Here is a 19,092-nt window from a genome sequence, read left to right as displayed (position 1 = left end):
TTCAAAAATGTATTTTAATTAAAACCTTTATTTTTATTTCATTTTCTTCTTCTTTTTCTCCTGACTATTGAAAGTTCTTTTGCAAAAATGAAAAACCAAATTGAAAGGGCATTGGCTGAAGCATGCAAATTTGTAATGCCTGTAAAGTGCAGCTAGTTTTATATGAACAATAAAAGCTTCAGAGGGTTCAGCTGATACTAAATGGTTGAGATCAGCTCTAGAGCCTTTTTATTAGGATAGCAAATGTTGAACTTATAAACAGATTTTATTTACATGTTAAGATAAAAGGCTGTTTATTAGTAAAAGATTTTTTTTTGAAGTGACAGTTACAACTTTCAGTGTGTGATCTATGTGTAAAATATAATCTGATGAATTTTGGCCAAAGCCATGGAAGAGAAGCATTTGGAGTGGGAAGTCAACCCAAAAGAAACAAAACTAAATAATTTTTTTAAATTGCACAACTTTCAGTGAGTCCAGGAAATCCAGACTGGGTCATGGAACAACTTACGGATCTGGGTGGTCTAAAACTGAACCAATGTTCAAGAATCATAAGTAATTTTGACTTTTTATGTTTGTGTTTAACATTGATACTATTTCCAAGTTGTGGGTGGTGGGTGAACCTATGGTATGCAATCAGTTGTCATGCCTAACCCTGATCAATGCTCATTAAAAAATGATGTTATTTTGCAGTTTAGATTTTCCTTTTTTATTCATTTTCATTTTCAGAGAAATGTGGTGAAAAGAGAAGTGTGTATGGGAGCAATTTTCATCTGGAGAACTTACCAAATAATGATGCCAAAGAGGCTGAATTGTGCTGATGGTTATTCCCAGCCATGAGTACCAGGAGCTCCTTGTACTTAATGCATCCCAGCACCCTTTTAGACTTATCAAAATGTTAGGAAAGTCTAAAGTCAGAGTTCTGCAGAGTCTGGTAATGATAATACCTCAGCATTCTGACAAACAGGTACTGCTGCTGTTTTGCTCTGTATTTTCACCCGCTGAATATATTTCATTGCTTACACTGTAGTAGCAGATTAAAACCATCTGCTGCCTTGCCACCAGTCCTCCTCCAGTGGAGGAGAAAATCTCAGCTCGTTTTCCATGAGGCCAGGGTGCTCCAAGGCAGGAGTACCACGGCTGCAATCCAGCTGCTGCTGTCGGTGCGGGGCCAGACCTTGGCTGGGAGTGGATGTAATGGAAACTGCGCTCTTTGCCAAGGGCTGGAACAGAGATAAACTCGGTTTGCTTCTCTCACTCCCCTCCTCCCCCTGCCCCCTCTGCAGCTCCATCCCCCATCACAGTCATAAGGAAGGACAGGACGTCCAGGAACAGCGTGTCCCTCTCCTGGCAGGAGCCCGAGCATCCCAACGGGATCATCTTGGACTATGAGGTCAAATACTACGAAAAGGTGGGAAGATCAAAGGGGAGGGTTTTGCTCAGCACTGCTGGGATGAAATCACTGCATCTTGCCTGTGTTAAGGGTTCAGAAACACTCAGGTTTGCTCAGTCTGCTGCAACGGCGCTGAGTATTGGAACTCCTTGATTTTTGGTGATGAGAACATCAGGAAATACAAAATGAAATCATTGTGTTGTCTACCACGTTCACAGGATCACAGAATCACTGGGGTGGAAGAGAGGCCTTCATTATCTCTTGATGCTTGACTCTTGATCTCTTCAAGATCATTGAGTTCAACCCAGCCCCAACACCTCAACTAAACCCTGGCACCCAGTGCCACATCCAGGCTTTGTTAAACACACCCAGGGATGGTGACTCCACCACCTCCCCGAGCAGGCCATTACAGAACTTTATCACTCTTTCTGGAAAAAACATTTTCCTAATCTCCACCCTATATTTCCCTTGATGCAGCGTAAGACTGTGACTTCTGGTTCTGTCAGTTGCTGCCTGGAGAAAGAGGCCAACCCCACCTGGCCACAGCCACCTTTCAGAAAACTGTAGAGTGATAAGGCTGAACATCCCCAGCTCCCTCAGTCATTCCTCATAGGGAATCCCCAGGCGCATCAAACAAACACAAAGTAATGCAGTCAATATGTAATTGCTTTTTTTTCTTATTTTCTCAACCAAAATTTTGATATTATGCTGTTCTGTCATGCTGTCAGTGCCCATACATTTCCCCACATGCTGGTGGCACTTCCCTGTAGCACGAGCATCTCTTACATTAAAACTATTTAGAAAATATTGGCTGGCCTACTGAGCTGGTTTGCATTGTGAAAGTTGTTTCTGTGAATAAGTGAATTCTTAATAAATTCTTAATAATTTGTTGTACAAATTGAAGAAAATCTACCATCTGCTTTTTATTAACATTTCTTTTATTTACAACTGTTTATTTAGACATCCTATAGAGATCTATATTTACAAAAAAAATCTTTGTAATATAAAGTTTTAAGGAGGTCTTACTGGTAGAATTTAAAAGACCATAAATTGCCATGGAGATTGAGGAGTGTGGTGTTAGCCATTTTTTGATAGATCTATTGATAGTTCTATTTGATATATTGCTCCTGGAATTAACAAACTTAGAAAAAAAAAAAAAAAGCCAGAATTCTGGTTTAATTGAGCATTTGCTAAGTCTTCATAGCTAATAATCATGCTTATATTTCATACGTACCATAGAAAATGTAGTGACAATATCCTCTAAGAAATTATGTTAAAAATACTCCATGAGTATTCAGTTCATCTTTAGAAGATTTTTTTTTTCATGGAGCTTTAGAGTGGGACAATGTGGTGTTGATAGTTCATTCCTGATCTTCAGATGAAGAAAGAGGATCAGAAGTCTGGATGCTTAAAAGATTTCTCCCAAATTTATGTAATCTTGATTTTGGGAAGAGTTTTTTTGGTGAGCACTTGAACCTTCAAGGACCTTGGTAAAAATCTAAACTCACCTCGTGCTGTGATAATGGGAGAAAAATAAATCATCCAAAACAGAACAGGAGAGGTGTAAGAGGCCTTACACTGCAACCACTGCTCAGCAATAACAAAAATATCTCTGTATTATCAAACCTGTCTGTTTTCAGTGCAATTCCCAAGGCCACAGCTAAATACTGTGAAGAAAATTAATTCTACCCCAGCCAAAAACAGCACAGGTGATCTCTTGGGTTTTACTTGCCCCAAAGGGAGAGATTTTTTTTTTCCTCTGCTGTACACATTCAGTTAATTTTAATTAAATCACCAATACATTGTTTTTGTGTTGGTCTGGGATTTTTTGATCATCATTCCACTCCAAAACTGGCGTTTTCTGTTCAAGAAAATTCCCATCCAGTGCTGTTTTATGCACAGACAGAGCACGCAGCTCCTATTCCCACCGGGTGTATCCACTCTCAGGGAGCACTTGGTTGTCATAAGACAGCTTTATAAGACAACCCACCAGTCTTAGGAGGCTGATCTTGCACATGTGTTTCTCCCCTTTGAAGTCTGTGATCAAGAGTTCATATGCACCAGACAGTTTTCTTAAACCAGGGAGCCAAGTGCTTGACAATGGGAGCCAGACCATTTAGAGCAAAAGGCTTTTAAAAAGCCAACCTTTCTGGCACCAGTGTTTTTAATGTGTGTTCTGCAGGCCCTTGGGGAGTCATAAGCCTATTCCTCAGGGTTTATGAAGGGGAAAAAAAAATTAAAAAGCAAATATGTTGTCAGGAGACTTGAATCTATGTATTTTTAAGCTTTGCAAATAGGTTCAAAACTAATTCTCTGATAAACTTACCTGGGGCCAGAGCAGCTCATGCAGAATTGTTACTCTTCATTCCTCCACCAAACATCTTTGGAAGATGCTGCTTTTCAGTTTGGGATCTCTGAGCATGCTTCCTTCCCTCTTTTAAAAGGAGAGGTTTCTTTTCAAACTGGTCCAGTCCATTTGATTTTCTGCTTCAGAAATCATCTTGGTTGTGCCCATCAGAAAATGCACTGCTGTTAAGGGGAAGTAAACCCATCAGAGTCAGCAAATCTGGGTATTTCTCCTGACAAGACATACCTGGTAGATGGTTTATGTTGAGCCATATTTTTTCATTATGCTTGTTTTCACTTGATATGTCTTTTGTCATAACTTAGAAATTAAAAAATAGAACATTAATAGAGCAATGCAGGTGAGCCCAATTCTGTCATACATCCTGTTCATGGCATCATTTTGCTAAGCTGGTCTTATTTAGGATATAACAAGAGATTTGGAATAAAAATACAATTTCATGTATATAAATTATAATATCTTGTAGTTTTTTCTTATGGATTATTGTCATTAAATATGTGAAAAAATATTCAGTTTCTCAAGGGCAGTTAATTAACCTGTTCATTTGGGCTTTTTTCACCACTTATTGCCTTTGTGTAGCCAAAGGAGCAGCACTTTATATATGTCTAGAGAAATTAATAGCTACAGCTTTAGGAAACTATTTTAACTCTTTGGAATTAATCAGAATATCCCGGGTTGGAAGGGACCTCTAAGATCATCCATTTACAACCCCCTGCTATAAGCAGGGATAATTTCCATCATCCCAGGTTGTCCAAAGCCCCATCCAACCAGGCTTTAAACACTTCATAGCAGGATGAACTAAGTGACAGCTTTGCAATAGCAGTGTTTAGAATAAAATTGTATTTTTTGCAAAAAAATTTAGAGCTTCATTATGAAACTCCAGTCAATATTTATTCAAAATATTTTAAATTCACAAAATCTTCTTTCAGAGAGGGACTATATGGAATTTTTAGGCATTTATTTTATGGTAAAGCATTACATTTTATGTTAAGTTAGTGGAACTAAATGACACCTCAGTTTAGTTCATCCATATAATGCTGTGCTGAATTTTAAGTGTCTCAGTCATCAAAGTGCATAAACAGCAAAGACATGTTTTTCCCTTGCACAAACCCTATTCTTTGTTTCCTCCTTGTCCTTGTTCACATAATGTTCTCTTGAAGGATTATCTTGTCATGTGAAGGTACAGAAAAAAGCCATCTCTTAAATACCACTCATAGACTATTAATTGTTCAACTAAATATGTGGCTTACAATTAAATCACATACACTTTATTAAGATGGAGTCTTCTGCAAATAATGAATGAAATTGAGCTGCAGGCTCAGGTTGCTAAAATAGATTTGCTTTTGCCATCATAGAAATTCTGTGGTCAGTGGTTACAGCCAACACAGAATTCTGCACTTTGAGGCTGGAAAAGTGCATTATATTCAAATGCACTTTGTTGCTTTTAAACTCTTATGGTTCTGGCTTTAAGTGCAGGTAGGACACGAGTACTCCACAAGACTTGTGGGAAATGTCATATCCATGCAGAGCTCACTTCTGGCAATAAGGGAAGCAGTATCAGGACTATGGCCTGCTCCCAGAAATGTGTACCCAGGTTTTGGCCTCTCAAGTGCACATGAAGCTGATGGAAAAAATATTTTTCCTTCTGTAATATAAGCACTTTCTGTTCTTATCTGGAAAAGGGCAAACCACTCACCCTTCCTGGGACCACCACTATCAATTTAAAATGCCTTCAATATACGGTTTTTGTAAAACAAAGTATAAAATGATAAAATGTCACTTGCAAATGAGACACTAACAGTAGTAGGAATTGCTTCCCAGCAAAGGTTGTGTCTGGTAAACTATGCAGAAATATTCAGGAAGAAATTGCTTTGTGCATCCAAGTTCAAATTTATCCTCAGAGTGTGAAGCTATGCTTGGCAAGGACTGACTCTGCTTTCTGTGTATTCCTTCTGCTTATGGCAGTTATACTGCTGTATCTCTGAAGTTTTGCTTTATCCCCCAGAATGATAAACTTGGGCTTTTATGTGGTGTTGCACTGATTTGATTACTAGTAACATAAAAAATGTCTTACAAAATATGTGTGTAAAAAGCTTCCCATAAACCGAGATACCATGACATCCTCCATACCATTGTTTTAGAGGTTTATTTTCCAAGTTCCAATGTGGATTATTAACAGACAGGGCCATGACTGTGTTTTCCCTTGCACATATGTATCTGCACCAGAAGGAAATGTTTGCATTTCATAAAAGCAGCCTGAAGCGAGATCAAAATGAATGTCCAGTCAGCATACACAAAAGATGTTGTGTTTTAAAGACAAGATTATTATGTCTTTGAAATTAAAATAGTTGCCTACATCCAACTGAATGACAAGATAAGGAAAGCCTAAAAATTACAATACTAGGCCTTTGTTAGTTCAAAAATAAATAATTTTACACAAGCCTGTTAGCTCTTTACAGTGCCTTCCTGTAAATTTGTTCCCATGGATTTAGAACAGAGGACCTTTTAGAGAAGTATTGGAAAACTCTGAGGAGGTCCAATGCTGATTTCCTTTTTAGTTTTAGTGTGCAAAGAAAATGGGCCATGATCAACATGTTTATAGCCATTCTTTGAAGACTAGGTCCAGCTCACCCTACCTGAGGTTTGGATGCTGGATGGTGAGTTTTAGGCACAGGCCTAGCTGCTTTTTCTGTTATTACTTATTTATTTTTTCCTTTTACTGTGATTTCTCATGAGCATAATGTTAAATACTACATGGAGATTCTGGCAATTTTCCTAACTGTGGTGTAAATGTTTCTGTTTCTCTATATCAAAGTACTGCCAAGAACAGGGCACTTAGGCTTCTTTAGCACCAAAGTGAGCAGTTTCTGATGTTCACCTACTAACCTAGAATATCCTGACTCTATTCCTGCAGACAGCAGAGCAAACACACTAAAACAACTCCAGCCACTTGGACTTTACACGTGGAGGTGAAATGGCAATGAGCGTGTTGGGCATTTTCCAACTCCTGAGCTCGTGCATTGGCACTGCGGGGCTGTCGGAGTGAAGATGTCAGCCCCTCACCAGCTAATGCAATGCCATAAAACGTGATGAGGATTAGGTGAGATCCTCTGCATCCGACGTGCCTTCGCTGGGCTCCTGCTCTCAGCCCGGCAGAATTCAATGGCCACAGTGTTCTGCACGGTGTTCAAAGCAAAAGGACATCACGTGAAATCCCCACCGCCTCCAGAATTAAAAAAAGTGTTCATGGTGGGGAACCTAAACAATTGAGATTCTCACAGTTTCCCACATGTGTGGCTGCTGGCCAAGAGGGTTTTTTTTGTTTCCAGAGACAGTTCCAGCTGCCATATTTAGGAAGCCAAAAATGCTCTTTTGGTACAAGATGGCTTTAGTAAAATAAGCAGTACCTCAGGCCCCAAATGCATGCTTAGATGTTAAGATTATGTGCTTACAGTGGGACTGAGACATACTTTTATCAGGATTAGCTTTTCACACAGTGTGAAGTGTATCCAAACTTACCAAATTACAAACCAGTCCTCCTCTTACTTTGTATAGAAAACATTATGTCAGACATAGGTGACTCTTAAGCAGAGAGCTGTTATGAACATAGTCCAGGATTGAGGTCAGTGTGGTTTTGTCCAAATGAGGATGGACACAACTATCTCATAGTTTTTATAGCATAATAGAAAACCAGCTAAATCTGCCTTTTTGCTGAGCTGAGGAGCCTGAGTGGGGTTTCCCTTTTGACTGTTAAAGAGGTAACCACTGTCTTGTAAAATGTGAGGCAGTAAAAACTGCATCCTGCAACAGCTCTGCAGGGCCCTAAAATGTCTAAGTTGGCCTGTTACAACTTCCAGTTCAGTGCAGTAGGCAAATCTGATTTATGTTTTCTTAAATAATCTTTTAATAATTTTCTTGTTGTATTACAGACCACGGGCAAAATGATGCAAAACCATTTAATAAAATGTCATAAACTCAGCATGTCTAGTACTCGGTTTACAGCACAATACCATAGCAAATCTGATGATTTAAGATATCTTGTTAAAAGATGATTGAAAATGAATGTTTGCACAAGCATTTCTTAGGCTACAAATATTCAAAAAATATACCAGTCATCTCCAGGACATTTGTAGTAATTTAGTACTAACCATCTCTTTTTTTTTTTTTTTTTTTTTTAAGGGTGTGGTTTTAATCTGATAATGTCTTTTTTCAAAAGCAGGAACAAGAGACAAGCTATACTATTCTGAGAGCCAGGGGCACCAACGTGACCATCAGTGGCCTCAAGCCTGACACCACCTATGTCTTCCAAATCCGAGCCCGGACTGCAGCCGGATACGGGACCAGCAGCCGCAAGTTTGAGTTCGAGACCAGCCCAGACTGTATGTCTTTGTTCAAATGGCTTTTGCTGACATCCTGCCCAGTTCCTGACTGATCTCAATGGCTGCTTTTACTCCCTCTCTAGCTGAGGAAATGTATCTCATAACTATTTATGATGTGTCTTTCTTGGTAGCATTGCTGGATAACTTTATGCTTTATCATTAAACTTGAAACGGGCTATAAAGGACATCCCAGAACTATCACAGGTGGTGTTTTATTCCATTCCCTACTCTACTTCTACCTCAGGCCAGAACTGATGCCTTGCTAGACCTTGGCTCTTGCTGAGGAAGGAAGTGTGATAGAAAAACAAAGAGTAGTGTCAAGCCAAATCTTTCACCCTGATTCTGTGTATATTTGAGATATGTTATGTATTTCATCCCCACTTCTTCCTTCTCCACCCCAGCTCTTATTCTGAAAGGCAAACAAGCTTCATGTTAAAAAAAAAGGAGTTACAAATTGCTGTTATGGTGACTTGCAGCTTTGGTGTTCTAGTTGAAACTAGAACTGAAGTTAGGACAATTACAGCAAGGAGGAAACAATCAGTTGCAAAGATAAAAAAAAATAACAGTTTAGAGGTTAATGAGTTTTCTCTGCAAAGTAATGTTACCAAAAGAAGGGGAAATGGAAAAAGTCGAAATGTGGAAGGAGACAGTGGTGCACATCTCAATAATAAGCATACAAGTTACCCAGATGACCAACAAATGGCCTAAGTTTGTTCCTGTGTTACCCAGTTATCATAGCTGGGAGCAGCTGAGGTGTGCAATGGGCACAGATGGGAATGGCGTGACCCTAAGGAGAGGCTCTCTAACCTGTGTGGGCCAGGAATGGCAGCTGGAGACTGGTCCTCACTCCAAAGCTGTAAAGCCATCCTGTCATTTTGTAGCAGTCTAAAGTTCCATGCTCAGGGACCACAGGGGGATACCCAAAATAAGGCAGAAAAGAGCCCTTATTTTCCCTGTAGACATCTGTATCTGCATGCCCTGTCTCCACAACCTTCATGAGGATATTGTCAGGCTTAACTGGGAAACTTAGCTCCTAAAAGCACTTTCCATCACACAGAAGGGGAAGTGAAGATGGTGATTATGGGATTTCTTGCCAAAGAAATGTTCCTTACTGAACATGACATAAAGGATGGATGGCATACATGACATGTATATTTGTATTTATGTATATGTTTTTATATTATCATCAGTTTTCTAGCAGCTGCTACAACTAGCAAAAGTAAAAATTGAGAGTAGCAGAAACAACTTTGGTAAATTGGCAAAAATGGCTGGAGTCTTAAGTTTTCTTCCCTTCTTTGATGAAAAATTATTTTTCTTCCTGTATTTATTAGATGAAAAATTATGTCCTGGATCAAATATCTGCCAGGAGACCAAATGCTGTATAATGATGCCTGTTCCCTATGTGCATGTAAATTCTGCTGTCACCAATGAGATGTGAGTGTGTGAAATTATTTACCTGTTTCTGTGGTGCCTTTGCAGCCTTCTCCATCTCCAGTGAGAACAGCCAGGTGGTGCTGATTGCCATTTCAGCAGCAGTGGCCATCATTCTGCTCACAGTGGTGGTGTATGTCTTGATTGGGAGGTGAGTCTGGTGTTTGATTTGCACATTTTCTCCTGTTCCCGTGTCCCAGGGAGGCCCTGGTGACAGTGGCACATGGGGTGTCATGCTGTGGCTGCTTTTTAATCCTCTGTCTGCTGCCCAGGAGCTCCAAGACCTGCTCACAGTCAGTAATGAGCCCGCTCACGTTAGCAGCCCAAATCATGCAGCAGTTGTTAAAAAATGCTATAAACACATTCTCAGGCAATTGTAAAATTAAACTGTAGGGGTCAAAAATCAACAAATCCTCTCATTAGCCAATTTCCTCAAATTCCCTGAGAACATCACATGCCTCTATAGGGCACAGAGAATGTAAATATCATTAAACTTTCAAACAGGCATTTAATTGTGCAGGGAGAACATTCTATTCTGTTTCCACCTGCAGTTAACACATAAAATTCTCTGTATTAATTTTTTATTTCTTTTTGCTTGTAGATTCTGTGGATACAAGAAGTCTAAACATGGCACTGATGAGAAAAGGCTGCATTTTGGGAATGGCCATTGTAAGTTACTGAAGCCTTTTAATGCTTCCAGAACTGTTGTATTCCTCCCCTAGGTAACTGATATTTTTCAATTAAAAAAAAAAAAAAAAAAAAAGAGCCATACCTCACTCAAACCAAGGTGAAATTAGGAAGAGAATTATCCCTTCTCTTGTGGGTAAGGGGATTTTCCCCAAACAATTATTCTTTGTTTCAACTTCTTTCATGTGTGTTCAGGTTAGTAATGAGCCAAACATCTCCTATGTTCAAACAATGCCTGTGGTTGGAGTTGTGACACTGATTCTGCTGTGCAACACTGAAATCCAGACTACAGCTGCAACTTCCTCATTATATAAAGTCTAAGAAACATATTTTCCTTTCCCAAAGCAAAATATAAATAAATATCTTGACGAACACTAAAGCTACGGTGAAAATTGCTTGTTTGACAAAGTTCACCTACAAATAATAGTAATAATCCAATTCTGGATCCTCTTTGCAATGTCCATTACTTTGCTCCACCTTTCTGGATCCTGAAGGTTGGCTCACAGGCAAAGCTCCATTTATCCACCCTTTAAAACAGGAAAAAAAATTAGTTTTGTAGCAAGAGAAGCTGAAGGGAAAAGAAGGTGATAGTCTAATTCCTGATCAGGAATGGGAAGATTACTTAGTTATTAATTATCATTGTACTTTGGATTTTTATATCCTTACAGGCAAAGATAATGCCCCTCATAGACACCAATACAATACATTTTTTTTCACCCACATAATTCTTGATGTTTAATGAATTTTTGTTTAATAAGAAACAGTTTCAGCTCCAGATGTGTGTCCTGCTACACCGTGTAAACCATGGTTGAACCACGTATTTCTGTTTTTTAGCATGTTGTAGCATTAATGTCTGTGGGGTTTTTTGCTCACAACAGTGGCACTCTGCTATTTGCAAGAAAAGAAATACATTATTCTGGTACCATAATAAGGTGGCCCCTCCCCAAATATAAGTGAATTAACATTTTAATGAGGGATTTACCTGCATTAGCTGGAAATTAGAGTTGCTTCCCAATCCTTGTGACAATGAAATAACTGTTCAAATTATTATTCTTTAAAGTTTCCTGCTCCTCCTTATCTCCAGAGAGCCAAGAGCATGAACATCCATGATTTCTGTCTCCTTCCCCAGCACTGTCAGGGGATACACAAGCTGCAGCCCAACAACTGCTAACCAACTATTCTCAAAAAAATCTCTAAGGTTACATGTGGTCCATAGAATTAATGCTTCATCATCCAAATTTAATGAGGTTATAAAATAAAAACAGCCAGTAAAATAAGTGTCACAGACAAATAACAGGTCAGAATTTGCTCTCCTTACTCCCACACAATGGAAAGTTGCAATCACTATTCTTAAACATGGCAGTGCTGTTAAATTCCTGTGGATTAAATTGCTTTTAATTTGGCTTTAGATATTTATGTACTGTTTTCTGAGTAGTGCCATGCTGATTCACTATGCAGTAAGAACAGAGCCAATCACGGGCCTGGTATCTGTTAGAAGTTCTTGAAAATTATTTGTTATATATTTTGCAGATATTTATCTGTTAGAATTTGTCAGTATGTATGTGTGTGGCTGTTGAAATTTTCAATCTACCAAACTGCAGTCATTCCCAAAGAATAAGAAAATTGCTCCTATGAACTAAAAAAGGACAAAGTAACTTCCATGGCTGTCATAAACTTTCAGCATCTTATATACAACAGCTGGTTTATTTCAGTCAGTTTACTCTGAATTACTTTTAAAAAGGCTCCAGCCATGAGCTATTCCCTGCAGCCTTATTACAAATCCTATAATATTACTTCAAAGGAACGAAAATGTTTCACCTCCTCAGATCCTCTCCCTTTGCCTTCTCTGGCTGGGCCTTTTTATTTTTTTGCTACCTTTAGGGCAATTTGTGCTGTACAAATGAAAATGTAAATTATTATGTTTGCACAGAATGAGCTGTAAAGTAGTGCAGCTTAACACATGTGCACGTGTTTATTATCTGTATTTCATGACAGAACCCAGTTACTGCTCAGGCTGCCCTTAATTATTGGTGTGAAGGGATTATTCTCCTTGCAGCCACCATCACCTGATCTTGGGAACCTCAGGGGTCAGCATTAAAAATCCCAAGCCAAAAACCCCACAGTGCAGAAGCTTTTAATTGTTATTTTTATTGGGGATGTGAGGGGGCCTGTAATGTACATTCAGTATGGACAGGAAGGAGCATTTACAAGATTTTTAACCAACAGCAGTATACAGCCAATTACTTTTTGTTTTACTTGCAGGTAATTCTGTAATCATCAGGCTCTTGAAGGAAACACAGTTGGCTTTTAATGCTGTGCACACGCAGCCCTTGTGTTAGGAGCATGGCTCTTACTTTGCATTGTTTTCAAGGCAATTAGCTTGGGAACTCAGTTTTATCATTTTTCTGTCAATTCTGAGGCAAATAAATCCCCATAAAATTGATTTTTTTTTTTTAACATAAGCTTTTGCATTGTGTGATAAAACAACATTGTGCTCTCACGGTCCAAAGGATTTTTTCCCCCATCTTTGCAACCCCAGCAAAAAAAAAGGTTTAACTATTTTAGCAGTGAAAGAATTGCTGCAGTATAATAATGCTAAGCTGGAAAGGATATTACTGAGTGGGTTAGCACAGTGTTTGTTGAAGGAGTTAATATCTTTTACAAGACCAACTGGTACAGTTAGGGAAAGCTGGAATACATGTCTGGGAATGTAGGGTTCGTGTCAGAAGCAGAAAACTTCAAGCTGGGTATTTCGCTTTTTGTTAATAAAACATATTCCTGTTGTAAAATGAGTACAACAGAGGCAGGCACAGAAGGAACTGGGTGAAAACACAAGCAAGGCTTTGAGTTGGGCAGGGGGAACGAGGCTGTGCTTTTCTTTCAGCTTTTTTGTTGGAGGCAAAGGTTGGCAATGATCTCTTCCAGCAATCCCTAGCCAAGAAACTCTAGAGGGGGCCAAAATAATAACATGGATGTGTGGAGAGCAAAGCTCTAGAACTAGCCTATATTCAGAACAAATATCTGCCATCCTTGCATGTTCTGACAGAGAGATTGAGGCAGGGGTGCGTTTTTTTAATGTAAAAGTTTCTTATTATGCATCTTGTTGATGGACTTAGGAAAAAAAAGTTGGAGTTAATCTGATTTCTTAATATATGCCTAAGAAATTTTCAGACTGACTGTAGCAACACATTTTGTTCCTTTCCCCTTTTTTATTACTTTGGAAGGGTCAGTTTAAGGCAGCATCTAAATGTAGCAGCCTGGGAGGAGTGAGTGGTATTTTAATATTGGAAAAGCAGTTAAATACTGCAGTTGCAGATATTTGAAATGGGTTGTCACACTTCTCTGCAGGACATTGGTCTGGTTTCACGCTGTTCAAAGATTCTGAAGACCCACAAAAACCAGTTTGATTTGAAGAATTTCCTTCCTCAAAGTGAATTCTTTCCTTCCTCTTCCTTCTATTGATTTGGTTTCTGTTGTCTCAGGAGCTTTATTTCAAGTCAAAATAACATTTTTTTCTCTGAATTTGTTTTTACACAGTAAAGCTCCCAGGTCTGAGAACTTACGTAGATCCACACACATATGAGGATCCCAACCAAGCCGTGCATGAATTTGCCAAGGAACTGGATGCTTCCAATATATCCATTGATAAAGTAGTTGGAGCAGGTAATGACCATCAGATATATTGAAGTAAAGATAGACTTTTGCTGTGTATATACTGGTTTAGGTCTTTAGGCTCATAGTTGTGACTGGAAAGAAAATGTTCTAGAAAGTCTTCAAATTAGCAGGTCACATTTACAACTGATTTCAGTGCAAAGTTAAGGGCACACAATTTTCTATTTATTTTTTGTTTTTTCAAAGAAAGGAGACAGCAAGATAGCTTTTCAAAGGACACCAAACCCATACTTGAGTGCACCACTGTTGGAAGGCAAAAGATCATTTGATCTCACTTCTACGTTTCTCTTTAAAATCTGTCAGCACAACACAGAAAATGTTATCAACTGTGAAGATTTTTTTTTTTTTTTTCTCTTTCTCCATGAAAGGGCTCTTGACTATTATGCCTTGAGTGAAACCACAAGCTCATTTCATACCAGTCACCACGCATCCATCAGGCTGCAGTGACCTTTGGTCCTTGGATTGATTTTGGTCACTGCTTTGGATTCGAATTATTGATTTAGGAGGAAGGAGTTGTCTGTCCAATAACTGGTTGTCTGAGCCATAAAGATGCCACAGGTTGTTGGATTTACAGGAATCAAGCCGGTGAAGTGATCAGATTTTGTAACAGAGGAGCCAGATTACAGAAATTCTCATTACACTGAGTGTTGCAATGGAGCATGTAGCTCCTGATGGAATGTATGCCTCCTCCTTGAAGTGAAGTGGCAGATTGTCTCATTGAGCCAGGAGATCATGGAGTGTTACCTTTCCTCCTATATTAAAGCATTTATGAGGAGTACTATTGATTTTTAATCCATTGAAAAAGACTTGTTCCTTTATTATTGATTTTTTTTGGCTTCTCTCTAAGTATATGGTTTGAATTAAAGCCATGAGATGGGAGAGACACCCTGAGTACTAAAAATTTTCAGCTGGAAAAAGTGTAGAACCCAAGGTGCTGTACTCAGTGCATCTCCTGAATCACACATCAAAAAAAAAAAGGAACAGTTTTCATCCTCCCCTACTGAAGCTACTCAACTGTTGTTAATTTGAAGTTATTTTATGGAAAGGTGGAATCCGTGTTCCTTGCTGGTTTTAATGTTGCCCCACAAGAGTGCACTGTTCTCCATCATCTTCAGTCAAGGCAGCAAAGCTTTGCTTACATAGCAGGGAATTTGTGTGGGGATGGAGAAGGAGGAATACTCTAAATTTAAGTCCAGGAGCAGTATGTTTCCTTTTAAGACTTTCAGGAGCCTCACAAATAACAAGCTTTCTAAATTTGGCCTCTATCCAGTATATGAATCTAGAAAAGAAATTCCTAAAGATCATGCCATATTATACAGCTTGGTTATTCTGGCCTATTTTTAGTCAAGATGCACAGCAGAATAAGAAGTAAACCAAAATTTGTCAAATACAACCTCTGGAAACAGAGGGAAAATTTTTGAGAGGCTCCAAAAAAGGACTTTGTCCTAAAGGAGTCAGGTGTTTTAAAAGTCTCCCTGCTCCACTGCAGTGAGAATCACAGATTATTCTGGGTCGGAAGGGACCCCCAAGGATTGTGGAGTCCAACTCTCAAATGAATGGTCCCTGCAGGGATTGAACCTGGCCCTTGACACAACCAGCCCCCTGCTCAAACCAACTGAGCTAAGTGGCAGAGAGTTCCTGCAAGCTTTTTGCATTAAAACTTGCACTCAAGCTGTGATAACACCTTTTTTTTTGGCCACCATAACTCAATTCACATAGTCTGGAGTACATAAGGCATTGCAGTTAACATTTCCTCTTAGCAGTTGCTTGAGATGCCATCAGGAAGAGCCAGGAAGGGAAGAACAGATGGAAATCAGGCCACAGAGGGCTGGGAGCTTCCAAAATGAGTTTGTGGCATCACTTTACCCTGCTATCACCCTCAGCACGTGGTAGTTTTCACATTCAGAGTTCCCTGAGGCAACTTCTTCAGGAACACTTCTCCCCAAAACCAGAAAGGCATTTCCTGTCTCTTACTGAGTCAATGACTTGTTTGAGTGAATGACTTGGTCTCTTCCTGCCCTTGTCCTTTGCAAGGCAAGTGTGAATGAAATTATAAAAAAAAAGACAGGGGTTTGAGAAGAAGGGATTCATTTAACTGCCCTGAAGTGTGACGTAAGTAATGAGACCTGCAAGTCAGGCAAGCAGTCTCGACATTCTGAAATGCTCCGAGCAGTTTTTTCACAGTTTTAGCCAGAAGCCTCCGAGAAGAGAGGGTTTTCAGAGCTTACATAGCTTTGAAAACATACATAAATGCAATAAGGAAATATTCTTATCCAAAAGAACCTCAAGAAAAACACAAGGGATTTTAGCGGGAGGCTAAGCATAAGAAAATTGAGGTCAGAAGCCACTTTTTCAGATTTTTCTTTGCAGTAATTTTTTCTTTTAAAATAACTCACTTATTTTTATGGATTCAGTTCAACAAACCACTTCAGAAGTTTAAATCCAACTGGGCAGTAGGAGAATACTAAAGAAAGTACTTTCTTGATTTGGGGGGGATTTAACTATGTGCTTTGCTGAATAAGAAAGCAAGCATTTGCTTTTCTTCCAAAGAAGAAATATACTTGTAGTACATCTTATTTATCAAATTCTTCACAAAATTCAGGGGCTACCTGTCTCTGAACTTACTGTGAAGGATTGCAGTGTCCCAGTGAACATGACTGATATTTCCAAGGTTTATAAAATGATGAACTTTGGTTCCTCTGCAAATCTGAGGGAGTTCTCTGCACAGATTTAAAATGCAGCAAAGGGAGTAGCTGATTTCACAGAATCTTCATTTACTGTTCTCCTGAGTCCAAATGCACAGCAAACACCATCCCCTGATGTACTAGATAACCTCTTTAAAAAGAAATTAGGATATCCTGAAGAGAGATCTTTGTGCCATGAACAGCCCTGCTAAGTAATCCTTATCAGCTTCCCACATGTAAATAGACACACCAGTCAGCAGGGCAGGTTATTCAATCGTTATGTATGTGGTGTAATTAAAAATAAATGCCTCAGGAAGGCTTTGTATGAAAAGCCATCATCCTCATATCTGACATTCAGTGCCATGTTTTCCACTCAAACACAAGACCTTGTTCCTCCTAAACAGTGTCTGGTGAGACCCAGTCCATTTCTTACTGGGATCATGTAGTAATAATTTGCAGGAAAAACTGTGGTGTAACTGCATGGGGCACTGTGGGTGTTGACCAGATAAATGTATTTAGCATCCATACTGTCCTAGATATAAAAAAAACATAGGTTAATGTAGTTGGGCTGCCTGGGGAGCTCTTTCCAATGAAATCATTTTCCAAGAAAGTGAACCTGCTTTATATCCAGACACAACAGCAAACTTCATTGCTAGAAAAAGCCCATCTTTTATTCTCTTGCAGCATCTGCTGGCCTTGAGGTACTTTTGGAATCTGATTAATCACTCAAGCTCTGGTTTGTTCAGCCATGGCTAAATGGGACTGTGTTGATAGACATTACCCATAACCTTTTCCTTCCCAGAAGTTAAACAAATATCAGATTGACAATTCCAGCTTTAAAATGAAGGATTGATTGCTGGGCTGCTGGCTGAAATCATAGCTAAAGTCTCCATTGACAGTAACTGCAAAATAGTTCTAAGAGCTTAGCTTCTTATAGCTTTTTGGACCATTAAAACATCAAGAAAATGGAGTTGGAAGCTGGGTGCTGCAAGATTTATTTCAATAACTTTTTTACCTTTCCCTCTGTTTTCAAGATGTGCTCTGGCCTTCCTATTTTCTGGTGCTCTGACAGTATTGAGCTGGGGCTGGTGTTTGAACTCCTGGTAAAGTATAATGGTCATTTGGGCTTGCAGAAGTTGAATGCTTTTAATTAGGTCTGAAAAGAACTCAACTCCCAGTACTTACCAGTAACAGCTTTTAAAATTTGTTTTCTGAGCTGCTGCCTGTCTTGGCAGCCTGAAGTACAAACAGTATTAGAATCAAAGGATGTAATGTCAGTGGTTTTTAGCAGTATGTATGCACATAAAAATATATCTTCCTGTTAGTGGGTATTACCTTGATAGTACAGTTCTGTGCCTAGAGGATGAAGCAGCTGGTGGTAAGATATGGTGATATTAATTTCTGTGTTGTTGACTCAAATCTAGCCTGGGTTAGACACAGAAAAAGATCATTGTCCTGCCACACATTTATTCAGGCCTTTTTTTTTTAACTTGGCTGTCTTAAAAAATATTCAGAAAAGAAAAGCTGAAAAGGGGCACTGAAATCAGTTGCTGCTCAAATAATAATATATTGAAACTTCCTTATGTGATTTGTGTAAAAATTAGTTAACTGAAAAAAAATTTCAGCTGAGGTGTCTTCTTCCAACAGTTTTCAATATATTTAATACTTCCTCTTTTGAATGCTAAGATTATTTTCCTTGTTCTCTTCTCTTGCACGTTGCAAAAGGATAAACCAGTATACACCACATTCCAGGGGCTTTTTTGAGTGCTGATTCTTCTTCCTTGAATCCCTACGGAATAACCACATTTCAGCTTTTGTCACTTTTCCACTCTCCTTTTTAGGAGAATTTGGAGAAGTGTGCAGTGGACGCCTGAAGCTGCCTTCTAAAAAGGAAATTTCAGTGGCCATCAAAACCCTGAAAGTTGGCTACACAGAAAAGCAGAGGAGGGACTTCCTGGGAGAAGCCAGCATCATGGGCCAGTTTGACCACCCCAACATCATCCGACTGGAGGGAGTTGTCACTAAAAGTAAGAAATTCCAGCCTAAATAATTCTCTGATTTGCTGACCAATCAAAGGAGAGCAGAAGTGAATTATAAATGAAGTCATCCAGGTTTATGCTCTGCAAAAAGCTCAGTAATAAATCGGCAGGTTTAATAAACTCCAGAGTTAGGAATTGCTCCAAAAGGGCCAAGAGGCACAGGGTGATGATCTGGTAAGGAGTGATGGAGACTGATGAGCTGAGGCTTCTTAATTGCACTGAACTTCACTGTGTTCTGCTTTCGGTAAGTCATTAGATCTGTCATTAGCACTAATTAATGAACAGCCAAGCTGGTACAACAACCAGTTCTAGTGAATAGTTAAATAAGGCTAAACTTGTTCATATGTACCAGCGCGAGGCATGTTAAAGCTCTAGAATTCCAGAATTCAAACATCTTGGTAAAAATCTCAAAGAAATCTTGAGGATTTAATCTATCAGTAGTAAA

The 19,092-nt window shown here is 39.1% G+C and overlaps 1 protein-coding gene across 2 annotated transcripts in view; it reads left to right on the top strand.

Annotated features, from left to right (window-relative positions):
- EPHA3 (EPH receptor A3) overlaps positions 1 to 19,092 on the top strand; it is a 180,060-nt gene that overhangs the window by 127,144 nt on the left and 33,824 nt on the right. The window contains exons 6-11 of one of the 2 annotated variants that reach the window (XM_021550215.2): positions 1,284 to 1,408; positions 7,975 to 8,134; positions 9,614 to 9,716; positions 10,167 to 10,234; positions 13,790 to 13,915; positions 18,450 to 18,635. In XM_021550215.2, the coding sequence (XP_021405890.1) occupies positions 1,284 to 1,408; positions 7,975 to 8,134; positions 9,614 to 9,716; positions 10,167 to 10,234; positions 13,790 to 13,915; positions 18,450 to 18,635 (768 nt within the window). Of the gene's footprint in view, positions 1 to 1,283; positions 1,409 to 7,971; positions 8,135 to 9,613; positions 9,717 to 10,166; positions 10,235 to 13,789; positions 13,916 to 18,449; positions 18,636 to 19,092 lie in introns of both variants that reach the window. The other variant, XM_021550214.2, reaches the window with a different exon arrangement.

Source organism: Lonchura striata, chromosome 2 (genome assembly GCF_046129695.1).
Source record: "Lonchura striata isolate bLonStr1 chromosome 2, bLonStr1.mat, whole genome shotgun sequence".
Classification (NCBI taxonomy): domain Eukaryota; kingdom Metazoa; phylum Chordata; class Aves; order Passeriformes; family Estrildidae; genus Lonchura; species Lonchura striata.
This window is presented reverse-complemented; position numbering and strand designations above follow the sequence as displayed.